Here is a 17506-nt window from a genome sequence, read left to right as displayed (position 1 = left end):
GCTGGGTGATCCTCCTGCTTCGTACCTGCTGAGTGCTAGGATTGCAAGTGTGTGCCAGCACACCTAGCTGGAAGATACTGTCAACACAGCAGGGTATGGACACATGGGAAACTGTCATCTTCAAATTGTCCACAGCTGCAGTGTGTGTCTCTCTCATGGGTTCCATGAGACGTGGAACATCAGTTTGTGGTTCACAAAAGACCTGACTCGCTTATGCGGTTTAAATAAAGTCTTTTCCGTGGCTCCCATGTGATTTTCACAAGAAGCATTTTGTTAGCTTACTCACCATGATCTGAAGCGGAATCTGACACCGATGTGCGGCTCACACAAGGTGGATTGTGTAGCCGCCCGCGGCCACAAGTCAACTGGATTCACCTGAAAGGGGGGCTGGGAATGAAGGGGGAAGGAGGGCGAGAAGAGATGAGGCCAAGACAAAGTTCTCTGATCAAGGCCCAAAGCTTTAATGTTCAGCTCTCAATTTAAAGGGGAAGACCCAACCCACAACCCCTCCTGGTTCCAGATGGGTGGGATAATCCATAGTCCATTCCAGGTCACGGCCGGAGATGTCTCAGGGCAAGCCCAGGGGCAGTTCTGCTGTGTTCCGGGCAGCCAAGGTGGGTAACTCCACCTAGATCACTTGACCTTGCTGTGGCAACCAAGGTCTCTTCAGTCCTGCTCATGGTGGGGGGGAAGGTACAGTTTCCCCCGTTTTAGTTAACTTAAAAAGAAAAGAGAGAGGTGAAACAGGAATGGGGTCGTCGTCGTGATATCTGGCTACTTCCTGCTGACATGGGGGGCGACGTATCTCTAGGGGGAACCTAGAAGAATGAGTATGGAGGATGCAGGAGAGTCGGCTGTGTCCTGCTGTCCAGGGTTTATGGAGCCCATCTGAGGATAGGTCAGGAGGAACAGGTCCAGTAGAAGCAGCTGTGTGGGGTACACGACTTCATCCCATCTGAGGTACCGAGTAGCCGGGCTTGTTGGGAGAGATCTTTGTGTGAAGGCAACTTATCTGCTTGAGACACAAGGTTCAAACGTTAACAGCAATATAATTATCCAAGCCGAGTAGGAAATAAGGTTGAAAATGGAACTGTTTTAGTATCTCATCCAACTGCTGGTTGACAGGGATCAGACACAAAGTCTATGACTACTCAGGCTGGTAGATTTCAACAAAAGCTGTCTGTTTACAATACTTTATAGCCCTCTGTTTCAGTGTTTTTCCATGGAGACCTAAGACTTTGAGCGGGCAAATAAGCCAGGCCTATTGCTGAATTTTAGGCTTATAGCTGATTTTAGGCCTTCAAAGTTAAGCAGGGCTGTCCCTGAAGTCTCCTCTCTTTTCCAATTATAGAAGGACCGTGGCAATTCTCATCTTACCCAGGCGGGGATAGAGGCCTGACCTCCAGTAATTAAAGGGAACCTTGTAATGGCTCCAGTCCTCCTGTCGTTGTCCAGTAAGGCCTGAGGGCCATACCCGTCCCGATGTCTTTTTCCTGGAGAGGGGATACTTTCGACATCAACCCCTATGCAGTCAGGCTTGTCCCTCAGGGAACCCAGAAACATATTTTTAACTTTTATTTATATTCCCTTGCAGTGCTTAGCCTCGCAGCCTTAGCAAGAATTCAGATTGCCAGACAGAGGGGGTTCTGGGTGGTCCCTCTCTGCTTGGTCTAGGGGCAGAAGTCCCCTCTTTTAGGTTGGGTGGAGATGAGACTTGGGAACACCCTGGATAGAGTAACAACCTTATCTAGAGTCTTCGGTCCTCCATGGCTAACACATGATAATGTGTCTGACTAAATTTTGTCATCAGATTCTTCATTATCAGAATCATAATTATTAGGCTCAAGATCTGCGTCCACTTGACGGACCAATCTTTCAGGCAGCCATCGGGCTCCATTTTCTTTTTCTGAAAAAATACAGACTGATCCACGACCCCAAATTAAGACAGGGTCAGGACCATTAGTTAGGGGGTCTCTCCATTAGACCCTGGAAGTGACTGGATGCCAGTGGCAATCTGCTGCAGACTGACCTTTAACATCAGTTTGCAGAAAATTTAAAAGAAATAACACAAAAGCAAGATGTGCTTTTGGTGACCTTGGAGGGTATAATTCTCCCCCCCTTTTTAGTTTAAAAAGCCAACCTTTTAGAGTATTTGTAAAATCAGGGAAGAAGCACCAATAGCTGTTTTTCCCACACTCAGAGAGTTATAAAGATATTAAGGTTTTATAATCTCTCTTTCACAATTTTGAGGATAATAAGGAATTTCAATATTAAATTGTCAACAAAATCTCTCAAATGTTTGACTGTAGTCAAATAACTGCAATAGCCAGTTCCATTACCTATCTTAGTCTGGTATGGAACACCAAGCACAGGGAAATAATATAGGCAATAACTATATTTTTAGTTGCTTCTCTTGTTAAATTAGTTGCAACTAGAAAGTCTAAAAAGTGTCAAGTCACATGTACATATTTTAATTTTTAAAAATCAAAATGAGTAACATCTATTTGCCAAAATTGATTACATAAATCTTCAAGGTTTAACACCATTATGAAAAAAAAAATTGAAAATACTGAAAACAAGTTTTTGCAATTTAACTTGCACACCTTTTAGAAATGCCAAATTATTGTATCAAGCTATTACTATTTTGATGCTGTAAAGAATAAGATAGTATGGCCAATTATTTGCAAGGCCTATGATCTGTCTAGTATGCAAATCTGCTCTGGCATTGTCCTGGGGTTCAGGCAATCCAATGAGCTTTTAAATGTCTTAAAAAGTTCAGAGACAGTACATGTTTTAAAAATTAAGCTGTATTTTTATAAATAACTATAAAATTTGAGAATTAGCAATATCTAAAAAAGGAACAATTTTAAGCAATTATAAATTATGAGCCATTTACTGGCTATAAGTATATAAATTGAAAGCTTGATTTTCTAGTATTTTAAACAGTGGCTACAACACATAATTTAATTATTTGTGCTCAAGTAGAGAAAACTCGAGAAAATAAACATGTGATCTAAATATGTGATCTAATTACATATACTGCCTTCTCAATAGATGAGGCATCTGTAAATACAGTAAATGTCTTTTCTATGAGCTGCATGCGTAGTAAATTTCAGGAAATATAAAAGCATGCAGAGAAAAACTGTAACAACTTATCTTTTGGATAGTGATCACCAAATTTGCTTAAAATGTTTGCCATAATAGGCCAAATATCATTTTTCAATAACCAATTTAATTGCTATTTGGAATAAGGAGTAAACCTTTTATTGAAAATGTTCTTAGAATTCTATTTTACAATGTTTTATTAACACAAACTTTACTTGTAGATGAAGAAGGATGAATCTACATAAATGGTTTCTTTTGCCAAAGGGCTGCTGTGGGCATGAGTAATAATAACACAAACAACCAACAATTTTTCATAGTCTATATAATTTGTCTGTTGATAACTAACAGCTTACTCTACTTTCCACAAAGCTATTTTTCCTTTAGTCAATTGTCAAGGGGAATTAGGACTTGTATCTCCCTTGAGAATATCAAGCAGAGGTTCAAATACTCTTATGGTAAGCTTAAGATGAGGTTTTAGCCAAATAATATCTCTTAACAAATTTTGAAAATCATTAAATGCAAATGAAATTAAAAGCAAACCTTTCCAATAATGTGAGAACCTTGGATTCTCAATTACCAGCAAATCTACTAAATGCAAACCTAACGCCTTACCAGAAATGTAAAGGAATGGTATAAAAACAATCTTCTAGATCTATAATAATTATATACATATTTACTGAAATGGCAGCTGGAGTAGGCAAGTCAGGCTGTAATGCCCCATTAGTCTTATGAATCTTAAGTTTAAACTTTGTTTTGGATTAATTCAATAACCAATCTATTTTAGCTGAGTGAGAGTATCAGATGAATGCCAAGCTGAAGGCAACCTTCTAATTGTTACAGAACTTAAGATTAGGTCTCTTGCTAGTGATAGACTGAACCCAATATATATTAGAGGAACCAAAGCCATCTTGTCCTTTCTCTTTCTTAACAATTTGGAAGGAACTAGATGCAAAGGAACAAAAAAACAAGTTGAACAATTCTTTTTCCAGCAGGTAGTTACAATGCCATGGGCAGAGCAGCCATTATTTAAATTTCTCCAGCATAATCATTACAACTCTTGGCCCTGAAGCTGACCCTTCCAAGGAACAAAGAAGGCAATAAACAAATTCTAGAAAACACCCTTCAAGGGGCTGGTCAGGATGACCAAGGCAAAAAGAGTATTTGTCACACAAACTTCTGCCGCACCCATTGTATATCAACTTAATTCAGATGTAAATGTTTTTAATCTTGGCCTATATCCTGAGGCCTAGCCCAGAGATTATCTTTCCTGCACCAAGGACAAATTTCTGTCTTGTGACCGGATTATTTGCTAGTGCCTGTTTTTGGGACAGTCATTTTAAAAATGACTTGAATCTCCACATTTAAAAACATCTTTTATCTTTACGGTTCTGTGCAAGCATTGCTTGTACAGTGGTCCCTTGTAAGGCAGACAGACCCTGATGGTAAGAGGGCCCAATTTTAGCGCAAAGACGAAGTCTCCAAGTAAGTCTGTCTTTGCTTTGTGCAACAGGCTGCATTAGCATTCTCATAAGCCAAATGAGTAACAAAAGGAATTCCTGTTTGAGGATCTCCAAAAATTCTACCAGCTGCTTTCAGCAGCCTGTCCACGAATTTCTGGAATGGTTCCTCAGAACCCTGTTTAATACTGAATAAATTTCCACTAAGATCCCCTTTAGTAGGTAATTGATTTTAAGCACAGCAGGCAACCATTGCGATCTATGTATACACTCCTGCAGGCAGTTTAACCTGATTAGCATTACCTTCATATTAACCTTCTCATAGAAGCATGTTAAGATCCCAATCTGCATTGCCTGCCTGGGCAATCATCATGGCGGTTTTCTTACTGGTATCACACCATTTTTGAGCTCCAAAGCAAGTAATCTCCTAACAAAGTAGCCTTACATATAGTTTTCCAATATTTGAGCATTAAATTTGCTTCTACCACAGTATCCAATAAAGCTTGTGTGAAGGGGTCAGTAGACCCATATTGTGCCACAATTGTTTTTTAACTCTTTTATAGTGGATTACTTTTACCTTACAAAGTTTGGCTGCCAGTTCTTATATATGAATGCACGATAGTGCAGTCTTTAATATCTCACTAAATAGACATTGCTTTTATATCTTTTATACATCTGGTTTTTGAATGACTAACCCTGTGTTACCAGTTTTGAGCCAACTTTTTGTTACCAAAGTTGTAAATTTTTAATCAAACCCAATAACTTATAGGCCAATAATTTATAACCAAGACATGAACATATTTGTACCTTAAAACCAATTACAAACAAAAATGAAGTAACAACACATCTTATATATTTAAACCAAACAAAATTTCTTGCTTTTTCTAGCCACAATTCTAAAATAAAAGCACCTTATCACTGAGATTTTTTCCACGACAAACAACTCTTAACTTCCTTATTTAATCCAAGAAACCTGCCTGTCCCTTTAAAAGCAGCCTTTCCAGCTCAGCTCAGCTCCCAAACTTTTAGATACAGGTGTTAAGCAAACTTAGCCGCTGCTCTGCATATTAGAACTGCCTTTGAAAACCAAGTTAAACTAGACCAAGTGTTGAATCAAGCGATTTTAACAATCTTTTAAACATTAAACATAGAACATGAAACATAGACGACCAATCATTCATACAACGAGACATGTGGACAGAAAACACAATGAGACACACGTGGACATTGGTGCACCAAGGACAAGACAATAAACAAAGCAGAACTAAGAATTTCTCTTAGTTTCTCTTAGTCTAAAACGTCTCCTGAATTTTCTCTTGTTCCTAGGAGAGCTCTGAAACAGCCTTTCCATTCTTTTTGCTGGCATAACCCAGAGAGAGAACAACTGCTTTTCAAAACCCGTTCTCTCTGAAGTTTAAGATCTAACACTTTATCCCTTTCTTTAGGAGATGTAGCTGTGGCTGCTTTTTTAGTTTTCCAATTTCTTCTAACCCTGCTCTTTCTCGTCTGAGGCAGCTCTTGAAGGCTGCGGGCATCTGCCGGTCTCCTATCCCGAATTCACTGTCACCCCTAGGCAAAGTAGGCATCGGGTCAACACCTATTTGACCTAGACCTATACCATATCCCTCACAACGCACTTCCTGCAAACATGGCCTCCTAAACTTACCTAGCGCTAGATTCAATATTGTTTGCTACTTCCTAAGTGCGCGGGATACATTCTTTTATTACCTTTTTCCCGTGGGGCCCCACCTAAGACAGTGTTTCCTCAGCTGGTCCCCGTTTTCAAGTCCCACGATGGCGCGCCAATCTGTAGCCGCCCGCGGCCACAAGTCAACTGGATTCACCTGAAAAGGGGGCTGGGAATGAAGGGGGAAGGAGGGCGAGAAGAGATGAGGCCAAGACAAAGTTCTCTGATCAAGGCCCAAAGCTTTAATGTTCAGCTCTCAATTTAAAGGGGAAGACCCAACCCACAACCCCTCCTGGTTCCAGATGGGTGGGATAATCCATAGTCCATTCCAGGTCACGGCCGGAGATGTCTCAGGGCAAGCCCAGGGGCAGTTCTGCTGTGTTCCGGGCAGCCAAGGTGGGTAACTCCACCTAGATCACTTGACCTTGCTGTGGCAACCAAGGTCTCTTCAGTCCTGCTCATGGTGGGGGGGAAGGTACAGGATTGCACCACTTCTGACCCACTCAGGTGTATCTAGCAAAATGCAATGACCCAAACCTGTGTCCATACAATACAGAGAACAGTTGCCCTTAGGAAGGGCTGTGGAGTTGCAACACAGGGTGAGTGTCTCTCGAAGAGTTCTCATGGGAGAGCATGCAGTAATTCTAGCAATTCCTACTGGAATGGAAGTGGGTAAATGGTAATAGACTTTTCTTCCAAATGTCACTCCTCTTGATTCTGAGTCCTCAGTCCCAGAACCCTGCCTTCTCTGTATTCGTTCCAAGTAACTGGTTTTGCTCTCTGCAGGTCTTACTGAAGTGAAAGTGGATGAGTTTCCTCGTCATGGGAGTAACCTTGAAGCCATGGGCAAGCTGAAACCTTACTTTCTTACTGATGGGACAGGAACAGTCACATCTGCTAATGCAACAGGTGTGAGTTCTGAAGGGCACTGAGGGAAATACCAACTCTGGTGAGGTCTACCAAGTGAATATGTCTTTCTACACAAAATGATTCTTAAAGCTGGGCTTAAGGGGATCACTTGGTCTTTCTATATTGCTGGTTAATCTGTGCTGAAGTGATTTGTTTTCTTGACTTCTAAGCAGGACATACAAGTGAAGAGTAAGTAAGTAGCAGGGCATGGTGGTGCACACCTTTAATCCCAGCACTTGGGAGGCAGAAACAGGTATACATCTTTTGAGTTTGGCTAGCCTGGTTTACAAATCGAGTTCCAGGACAACCAGAGCTGTTTTATAGAGAAACCCTGTCAGGACGCTCACCACCACCACCACCACCTCCAAACTAAAAAACTCCAGAGTATCACATACCTGTACTGCTAGCACTTGAATGATAAAGGCAGGTGGATCTCTGTCACTTGTTTACAGGAATGAACGATGGTGCTGCTGCTGTGGTTCTTATGAAGAAGACAGACGCTGAGCGTCGGATGCTGAAACCTTTAGCACGAATAGTCTCCTGGTCACAAGCTGGTGTGGAGCCATCTGTTATGGGAGTAGGACCAATTCCAGCCATAAAGCAAGCTGTGAGTCTCTTTAGCAATGTGTGTTGTCAGGCACATGTATGACAGGATTTGGGGAAGCCCAGACTGCTTTCAAACTCAGTGTAGGCAGAGGATGTCTTTAAAGCCCTGCTCCTCCAGCCAGTGCTTTCTCAATTGATGGTTACAGGTGTGCATCACTGGCAACCTTAACTTGCTTTTCTGAGTGTACAGTGTTGCTCTGTACTAAGCTAATAAACCTTTCCACTCTGAAGTTTATTGTTCCTGCTACCAGGTTCCATTTGATGCAGCCTAGCTCTAAGACCTCCCACCCCAACCTCCCCAGTACAGGGATTACAAGTGCACATCTCCATGCCTGGCTTTCTTAGAATGTGGGCTCTGGGGACTTAACTCAGGTGCCATGTAGTCTTTGCCTCTGTGCCAGTTCAAGCTTTTTAAAAATAAAATAAAATAAAATAAAATAAAATAAAATAAAATGTGCTACCTGTACGTAAGAAGACAGTTTGGACTTTATACCTTAGGGACATTTTAGATGATTGCATTCCTTTGCTTTTGAGGCTGAACTTTGCTCTGTTGCCCAACCTGGCCTCAAACACAGTTGTCCATCTCAGCCTCTTAAATGGTGAGATTTCAGGTGTGCCACTGCACCTAGAGCTGTACGATATGGAGTCACTAAAGGAGTCCATCCTAATGCTCTTCTGGGAACATTATTATGCTGGCTCATCTTAGACTCTTCAAGCCTTGTTACACTGTTACAGGCAGGGCCCACTGAGGTGTACTTAACTTCAGAGAAGCACCTTCCAAGTCCCATATATCATATAGCTGTCAACCACTAACGGTTTAACTCAAGTTTCTTTTTCTTTTGTAGGTTGCAAAGGCAGGCTGGTCCCTGCACAATGTTGACGTGTTTGAAATCAATGAAGCCTATGCTGCTCTCTCTGTTGCAATAGCTAAAGAACTTGGATTAAACCCTGAGAAGGTAACCAACATGAAGTTGTGTTTGCCACTGAACTTGCACAGTCCATGTTGCTTTTTACAGTAAAGAACTAATTCATATTAGAATCAATGGAACATCCTAGAAACTAGGGAGACAGCAGGTGTCATACAGGCATTACTTATTCCTAAGCTTTCAGTGAAAGTTGAGTTTGAGAGGATGGTCTGCCAGCATAACACCAAGGAGAGAAATGTAAAACAGGTATTAGCCTGTGCCCAGAGGACTGACTTAACACTCTTCTTCCCTGTAGGTCAACATCGATGGAGGAGCCATTGCCTTGGGCCATCCTCTGGGAGCATCTGGCTGTAGGATTCTAGTGACCTTGTTACACACGCTGGAGAGAGTGGGTGGGACACGTGGTGTTGCAGCCCTGTGCATTGGAGGTGGGATGGGGATTGCAATGTGTGTTCAGAGAGGATGATCTGAACCTTGAGCCACCCTTGGATGAGCCACCACCTTTGGACAATTCTCATTATATCAGTGAAACACTAAGTAGAAAGTGAAATCAGAGGACCAAACTGAGGACAGGAACCCAGGTAGACAGCTTGCTTTAATGTGAGACATCCAAGGCTAAGACACTGCACCCGACATTGTTATAAATAAAAGGGAAATCCAATCAGTCATCAAGGGCTCCAGAGTGAACAGCATTTTCATAACTTCCGTGTTTATCATCTTTACTCTCCGGGTGTAATTTTATCAGATCATCAATTCGAAGGATGGTGATTGCAGCCTCTGTTGCGAACTTCAGGCTCTTCACTTTAACTATGGTTGGTTCAAACACCCCTGCTTGCTTGTTGTCTCGTGGTTTCCCATGGACCAAATCAAGACCAATCCTGTAATGGTGAAAATCAAATTCAGTGTCCAACTATTCTACTCCAAAAGACTGTGGGAGTTCCAACAAGCATGCCTCTGGAGTAGAATAGCTGAGAGTGTAGCCGAGAAACCTCGTCGTCAAACACTTAGCAAATAGTCACTTGTTGGATATTCAGCCAAGTTGTGCACACAGTTTGGTGGCCAAAGATTCTTTTGTCTAGTGACAGCACAGCTGTTCTGGTTGGTATAAGTATGCTTTATGATATCTGTCTAAGGACCAGAGTGTCTAAGGATATAATACGGAGATTGTACTCACTCTAAGCTCAGAGCTGCCTAAGGTAAGCAAGCCTACCCCTATAGACTACCCAGGGAGTCAGAATGGGACTCGGAATTGACACCTAGGACACAACACTAAAAATTAGCAGGCACCATTACATAGACAGGTTACCAAGCAACAATGATGCCTGTGATGTTTCAGTATGCAACAAGTCCATACATTTCCCAAAGGTGGAGGGAGGGACAAAGGCACTGTGATGAACTTAGAATAGTTGACAATAGAACACAAGGAAATCATATACTCACCACTTTAGATTTTTACGTTCTGGGTTAACTTGAGCCTCATTGTGAAAAGCTCTTAACTTGGCAACCAGGTCAGTGGAGTCTTGGGCAGCATTCACTGCCAGTGTATTAGGAATGACAAGCAGAGACCTTGCAAACTCTGCAATAGCAAGCTGTTCCCGAGATCCCTAAGGAAAAACCCATGAGGTGTGTTCATGAAAGGAAACCAAGGATACGGCAGGTCTCTGACAGGGTATGTGGTAAAACCCAACCCCATCTCCAATGCCTTCTGAAGCAGCCTTACCATACTTGTTGCATAGTTCTCAAGGTATATGGACAGGGCAGCTTCTACAGCACCTCCACCTGGGACCACAGACTTTGACTCCAAAACTCTCTTCACCACACAGAGAGCATCATGTAAAGAGCGCTCCATTTCATCACACATGAAATCATTTGCTCCTCGTAAGATAATGGATGCAGATGTACGAGCCTTAGTACTACAAAAAACAAACATGAAATTATGCTATTAGCATTTATAATTAGTGAAAACATTAACTGCACACACCCTTAATTAAATCCCACTAATAAGACATTTAGATATAAGGCACCAAGAACAATGTCTAGACCATGTACAAGAGACAAAACACACTTCATCTCCATGTACAATGTTCCAATATTGCTTTATCCCATGCGTATAACCGCTCCTATCACTAACAGACTAGAGCAGCAAATTAATGGGAAATTCTGTTTACAACACAATTTCATTGCTTTACAACTTACAAAGCAGTTATTACCTTTTGATTAAGATCAGTTTTTAGAACACAATTTGCATTGCTTTATAACTTACAAAGCAGTTCTTACTTTTTGATTAAGATCAGTTCATCATCACAAATTCTCTCCTGTACGACCTCTTCAGCTTGTCCCAACATTGTTGCTTCAAAAGTTTCTTCACCTTCCAAATTGGCCAGTGTAGACAGGATACTTGCTGTAAGAGTCATATAAGACACATTTCCCCTTAGTTTTCGTATACGAAAAGGCAGTGCATTATTTCACGGTTCCAGACAAGCCACTATGGTAACCCAAAACAAAACTGCCACTTTCAGGATAGAACCTTAGTTTATTCATTTCCAACAAATTCAGTATTAAAGACCTTTCCCCCCAATCACCTAGAAAATGGCTCTATAAACCTGTGAGAGCACAACAAAGAGAAAATGTTTTTTTGAAATGTAGTGTTGATATTTTAATCAAAGACTTCTGACCCAGTGACATATATTACTGAGAAGCCGCCTATCTCAGGCTAGTAGAAGACCTACCTCCAGAAGCTTTTGCAATACGCTTGAGGTCTCTTTTTAAAACTCTTCTAACGGCCATGGCACCGGCTTCCACAAAATATTTCAGACACATATCATCAATCCCACCAGTAGTTAGAATAACATTGGCACCAGTTGCCAGGATCTTCTGAATTCTCTCCTTGGTGATATCTGATTCTCTACAGAGAATGTTTCAATAAACCAAAATTAGCAACTTCAGTTTTTTAAACAATGGAGTGGTAACTTTCACTGGTTATACATGAACCTTTATTAACTATTCTTTCCCACTAAACCCAGAGGTTAAATCAGTCAAATTTATGTAAATTTTAAGGACGTGAAAATAACATTTGCTCTTTCTACTATTTGAGTTCCTAACTAAGGGCAGTTTTAAAAAAGATAATCCCTTGCACCATCTCCTACCTTAAAGATGCAGTAGAGATTATTAACAATCCCAAGACAGCATTACTAAGGCTGTATGAAGCCAAGACAAATATGATGAGGTAAGTAATCCAGCCACACAGAGTGGGATCAGAAAATAGTTTAGAGTTGAACCAATAGAAGTTATATAAGTCCAGGAAATGAAGACTCTTGAGATACACAAGGGTATGTTAAAGAATAGATGGCAAAGATACTTATGTTCTGAGACAAGGCCATGACTTGTCAAAATCTGTTTCTTTCAAACGGGTCTATGTTGTTAACATCAGAGTGACTAGGAAGAAGGACTTCAGAGACGGAAACCAGCGGTACAGAATAGATCAAGGACAGAGCAGCAAAGGACTCCTGAAGCTGGGCTGGCCTCACAGATGACCTGCCTCTGCCTCTGTGGACTAAAGGTATGTGCCACCACTGTCAGGCCCACTGTGGACATTTATAACAAATCAAGAGGCAGTCACATGTACTATGTAAATCATACCCAAATATGAGACAGAGTAAAAGTCAATTATTTAAGCAAATGTTTAACTATGTTACATGTATGTAACAGACATATTGGTCAGTAATAGATCAATTATATAATAGCAAATCCCTGAGAGTAAAATGGAATAAAAACTGTCTGCTGCGGGGATGTCACTGCAGCCACAGTCAGCACTGTGCACTATTATGTCACAGTGGCATAGCAGTCTTAGGAGAAAACCACAGCCGTCATACACAGTATCTAACAGTTGATAATGAACAACAGACTCTGGGTGCTTATCTGTACTTATTTGACATCACTTTTGTTGTTTGTGACATGAGGCCACACCATGATGCCCACATTGACCACAATTTTTGGTTTTAAGATTTACTTTTTTTTTTTTTGGTTTTTTCGAGACAGGGTTTCTCTGTGTAGCCCTGGTTGTCCTGGAACTCACTCTGTAGACCAGGCTGTCCTGGAACTCAGAAATTCGCCTGCCTCTGCCTCCCAAGTGTTGGGATTAAAGGCGTGTGCCACCACCACCCAGCAAGATTTACTTATTTTATACACATGAATGCATTGTTGCTGTCTTCAGATACATCAGAAGAGGGCATCAGATCCCATTACAGATGTGGTTGCTGGGAACTGAACTCAGGACCTCTGGAAGAGCAGTCAGTGCTCCTAACTGCTGAGCCATCTCTGTAGCCCAGTTCTTGGTTTTGAATGACCCCATCCACCTACTAAAGGTAGGTGTATTCATCATGCCCGGACTGACTAACCATTTTTTCTTCTTCTTCTTTTTTTTCTTTCTTTCTTTCTTTCTTTCTTTCTTTCTTTCTTTCTTTCTTTCTTTCTTTCTTTCTTTTTTTTTTTTTAAAAGACCATGCCTCTCCACTTACCTCTGTCTAATTTGGTCCAATTTCTCAGGGTCTGTAATAACCACTTGTACACCAAGCTTCATTTTTGTTTTCTGGAGGCTGAAGTCAAGACAAGCAATTTTTGCATTAACTATTCTCTTGGGCATGCCTATAAATGAATAAAAGGTCAGTTAATTAAACTAAACCTCGTTTTGGTTCCAAGTGCACATATTTTCTTTTAATTTACACCCACCACTTTTTTCTTTTTAAATGCAAGGTTTCTCTAGACAAACAAGGCTGGCCTAAATTCAGAGACCCGCCCGCCTCTCACACCTTAATGCTATAGTCAAATGACCCAGCCACCAGCCCAGCACCTATCACAGCATCTGAACTTATTAAGAGTATGGTATGTAAACCACAGAGACTCTGGTTTGTAGTATGCTCACTCACCCTGAGAGCCAACCACACAATTGAGTGCATAGCCATTGATCAGCATGCTTTCTATCTGACTTCTCCCATGGGCTTTCAGAATATTCACAGAATTGACTGGATAGCGAGGCTGGCCTCTCAAATCTGTGTATTTAACAGCAAGAACAGCATCTACTACCATATTAGCAAAGAAATCACCATTTCTGAGACAACAGTTAAGGACAGTTGAAACAACACAACAAAAGGCCCAGAGACCAAAAAGCTACTCAACCTTTTAGCAAAATAATTCACCAATGAGGAAAAGTACTATTACTACACTCAAAGTGACTTGTGAATGTATGCCACCACCACCTGCATTCAAATGCAGTTTTTACCATAGAAATGTTGGAAAGTCAGCAGCAGGATCAGTTGCTTCTCTCTACAGGATCAACTTGCAACAAATGGGCATTTTAAATTTCATTGCAGAAAACCAGTATTTCAAAAAGTTTAAAATCATTTTAAAGAGCAAAAGGGGTTAGGGCCAAACTCCACTAAAACATTCAAGGATACATTCCGATAATTTTGGAAGACATGGATGTCTTAGCAGCATTGATCAGACAGTCTCTTCCAAGTTCGTCTGTGTTAATAATTAGGTTCTCATTGATATAACGCACAGCTTCCCTGTTAAGAGTGTGGAAAAGAAAAATAGAAACATACCACTCAGAAGTTTTACGTTTCACCACATTTTACACACTATCAAATGTCACAGGGAATGGTTTTCTGTTCAGCCATTTCATATAGAGAGGGAAGACAGGGAGCAGCTCCCCCTCCTCAGATCATGGCACCTTTGATCTCTCCCATAAGCATAGCCACTAAGCTCTATCAGGAGAAAGTGTGGTAGTCAAATGGGAAAACAAAGTGCACTGAGCTTAAAACACTCAAGTAGCACCACTTGAATGCTACGATACAACATTTCCTACTTAACTGATTAGTTAAAACATTAAGATAGAGTTTACTACCATTACACAAAAGAACATGTTCTTTGAATGCAATCTTCTTACTTGCAGGCAAGACGATAGCCACTAATAACTGATGTTGGATGAATTTTCTGTTTGACTAGCTCATCTGCATTTTTCAGAAGTTCCGCTGCAATGATCACCTGTTGATCAAGAATTGCTTTACATATGCATGGCACTCATTATGTACAATGTATGTAGGAAAACATTAAAATGACCCAGCATTATTAACTACATTTTCACTTCATTTTTGTTTTGAGACACCCCTGGCTGGTCTTGAATTCAGAGATTCTCTTGTCTTTGCCTTCCAAGTGCTGGGATTAAAGGCGTATGTGGCCATACCCAGCTATGATGTAAGTAGCACTATTAACCAGAATAGCCACGGTAGACAAGTGAGAAGCAACTTGCTAAAAAACATAAAGGAGACCACTATAAAGTATTCTGTGCAAATGGCCCAAGCTATAACAGCCAGATAATGCTAAAAATCTAAAACAGCAAAGTTTATATCCGTTACATTTAGAGATCTAGTGCAACAAAAGCTAGATAGGAATCAATGGAAATGATTTGTACCATTCCAGTCATTTCAATTAAATCTTAAAATCATTTAAAATAGAGAACACTGTGAAGAACCATGTTTCTTAATAAAACAAAACAAAATCCCCAAAAGAACTTTTCTTCTTTTGAGTGGAATTCAAGTTATTTTAAAGTTACATTGTCTATGAACAAATTAAATTAGATAAAAGGCCATTTTCACTGTTTAGAAATCAGACTCAATTCTTTCACAGCAAAGGTTAACAAGTCTATAAATACTTTCCCCCCACCATTTATTTTACCAGGCCTAAAATCTTCCTCACCAAACAGTATCATACTACTAAGCTGGTTAGCTCACAAAATGCTATGCTACTAGCCATGTTTGCAGACTAGCTGTTAGCACTATGCAGTAGCAAATTAACATCTGCAAACTTTTATTTTGAATTCTTCAGATTTCCTATTCACATTTAAAATTCAAAAGTATCACTAAACAAAGAAAAGCCCAAACCTGGCAACATTTTCTACATGTGAACATCATAATCTAAGGGGGTTTAAAATAAGCCCCCAAATTCACAAGACCTCAGGATTTAGTCTCCTTAAGTTCTTTCCCTACTTAAATTGCACAAACTAGTTAACGACGGTTAATTTTCAAATGTTCGTGAGATGGCCTCAAAAGGTGACTTATTTATGACCTAGAGTATATGATTCTCTCATGGATTCAAATCTAATAAATTGACCATTCTCTAGCCATTTCATGGTAGCATCTCACCACTGAGGTAGTTCCGTCCCCAACTTCTTTGTCTTGCAGGTCAGCCAGCTCACACAGAACTTTGGCTGCAGGATGTTCTACCTCCAGTAACTTCAGGATGGTGGCACCATCATTAGTAATGGTTACATCCTGAGAAAAAGGAAGGAACAAGTAGTCAACACAGAAACCAACCTCCATGATGCTATACTTAGGTAAAAACAAAGACTTTACAGAAAAATTTTTTGAAATTTTAAAAAATTACTTTTATCAAGGTAACTAAGAACAATTAGATATACTTACACCAATATCATCCACCAACATTTTATCCAAGCCAACTGGCCCAAGAGAACTTTTAACAATGTTGGCAATAGAAGCGGCAGCCATAACTGTAGATGAACAGTGAAAAAGAATTAGAACAATGCATAACTACGACACTCAACCACCTATGAGTTGCTCAAATCTACAAGTCTGTAATTACTTTTTTTTTTTAAACATCCTTAAGTAAGTCCTGGTGAAGGTTAACTACTTTTTATATTGAGTATTGGTGTGTCAACTGTTGCAAAGATTTTAATGCCTCAAAACATGAGCAATCTTAAGTTCATTCCTTGTCACTAGAGAAAAAAACCTTTAAGGTACAGCTCAGCTTTTTCCTTAAGACTCTAACAAGTTTTTAATAAGAATATTAGATAGTCTTTTTGGGTAAAGTACTAGTAATTTCCAAGAGAGCTGTAAAAAAAAAAAAAAAAAAAAAAGCAGCACAACTCGCAACACAGTTCCTACAAGCTAATGTTTTCAAGTAACGGGTTCAACCACAGCAAGCCACGTGCTAACTCATATTAACGTTAACCACGATACAGGCGGCTAAGGGTCGCTTAATAACGTTCAATTTGCATCCCGTTAAGTTTTACTGGGGGAGCAGCTGTCAACTGCAGATTCTGGACATCCAGAACACGACCAGCGAAGGGAAGCAACGCAAAAGCCACCTAAACTCGACGAGCATTTTCTCATGGGCAAATGGAACCGGTGAAAGCTATTCCTTTCTGGTTATGCCAGGGATGCTTCAACTGGGCTGAAACCCTAGCAAAGGGGCCGTGGGTAGGCATGTATGTCGGGGCTCCTCTACTATGTATTAGGGCATGGACGCCTACGCCCATCCTGAGAGCCTCCTCCCCCAAACGTGCTGAATTCTCGAACATTCTTCCCTTACGTAGTAGGGCGCAATGGCGCCGAACCGGCCCGCCAGGGAGAGCAGATCCGGGGTGGCCGGACTTCTGGGGGAAATTCACTGTGCCAAGCGAGCAGCCCTGGCTGGCCTACCGACCGCGGCTGGGCCTCGGCCTGCGCCGCAGCGAGCCGGACCCAAGATTCTCTCGCCCGTACCGTTCTGGGAGCGGATCGCCTCCCCGGTGCTGCGGTCCCCGAACACGGACAAAGGGCCCTCCATCTTCAGGAAACGAAGCAAATCTCACTACAGCCGCAGACAACCGATAGCTCCGCTCTGAGACGGGACAGCGGCCACCACGGCTGGGACCACGGCGTGGAGAGGCCCGAACGACGCCGCGGGGCCTGCTGGGTAACACGCCCCGCCCGCTCTCCACGCTCCACCAACCGTAAGGCATGCTGGGAAAGAGGTGTGTG

The 17506-nt window shown here is 41.2% G+C and overlaps 2 protein-coding genes, 1 long non-coding RNA gene and 2 other non-coding genes across 5 annotated transcripts in view; 2 read left to right on the top strand and 3 right to left on the bottom strand.

Moving 5' to 3' along the window:
• Nucleotides 1–9358, top strand: part of LOC143440053 (acetyl-CoA acetyltransferase, cytosolic-like) — a 24357-nt gene extending 14999 nt beyond the window's left edge. The window contains exons 6-9 of the mRNA XM_076926667.1: nucleotides 7036–7158; nucleotides 7611–7765; nucleotides 8610–8720; nucleotides 8986–9358. Coding sequence (XP_076782782.1) covers nucleotides 7036–7158; nucleotides 7611–7765; nucleotides 8610–8720; nucleotides 8986–9156 — 560 coding nt within the window. The 3' untranslated portion in view covers nucleotides 9157–9358. The remainder of the gene's footprint in view (nucleotides 1–7035; nucleotides 7159–7610; nucleotides 7766–8609; nucleotides 8721–8985) is intronic.
• Tcp1 (t-complex 1) lies at nucleotides 9267–17450 on the bottom strand. The gene is made up of 12 exons (XM_076926666.1): nucleotides 17249–17450; nucleotides 16169–16254; nucleotides 15890–16018; nucleotides 14635–14732; nucleotides 14144–14254; nucleotides 13616–13797; nucleotides 13208–13334; nucleotides 11420–11595; nucleotides 10968–11091; nucleotides 10411–10603; nucleotides 10131–10294; nucleotides 9267–9568 (listed from the first exon to the last, which is right to left on the bottom strand). Exons 1-12 carry the CDS (start codon nucleotides 17310–17312, stop codon nucleotides 9352–9354), a joined length of 1671 nt encoding a protein of 556 aa, XP_076782781.1. The 5' UTR covers nucleotides 17313–17450; the 3' UTR covers nucleotides 9267–9351.
• LOC143440203 (small nucleolar RNA SNORA20) lies at nucleotides 10721–10848 on the bottom strand. Its single transcript, XR_013108044.1, has one exon. It is a non-coding gene; the product is annotated as a small nucleolar RNA SNORA20 (small nucleolar RNA).
• Nucleotides 11595–13370, top strand: LOC143440055 (uncharacterized). Its single transcript, XR_013107959.1, has 2 exons — nucleotides 11595–12249; nucleotides 12904–13370. It is a non-coding gene; the product is annotated as an uncharacterized LOC143440055 (long non-coding RNA).
• LOC143440204 (small nucleolar RNA SNORA29) lies at nucleotides 14348–14486 on the bottom strand. The gene has a single exon (XR_013108045.1). It is a non-coding gene; the product is annotated as a small nucleolar RNA SNORA29 (small nucleolar RNA).
• Nucleotides 17451–17506: the final 56 nt, after the last annotated feature.

The sequence above is a fragment of the Arvicanthis niloticus genome, chromosome 28 (genome assembly GCF_011762505.2).
Source record: "Arvicanthis niloticus isolate mArvNil1 chromosome 28, mArvNil1.pat.X, whole genome shotgun sequence".
Taxonomy (NCBI): Eukaryota; Metazoa; Chordata; class Mammalia; order Rodentia; family Muridae; genus Arvicanthis; species Arvicanthis niloticus.
This window is presented reverse-complemented; position numbering and strand designations above follow the sequence as displayed.

Coding starts and splice junctions, on each gene's coding strand:
- Tcp1 (XM_076926666.1), bottom strand. CDS start 17,312: ATGGAGGGCCCTTTGTCCGTGTTCGGGGACCGCAGCACCGGGGAGGCG. Junction 16,019..16,168: donor TGTTGGTGGATGATATTGGT/GTAAGTATATCT, acceptor CCTTTTTCTCAG/GATGTAACCATTACTAATGA. Junction 11,092..11,419: donor TATTGCAAAAGCTTCTGGAG/GTAGGTCTTCTA, acceptor TGACTCTTACAG/CAAGTATCCTGTCTACACTG.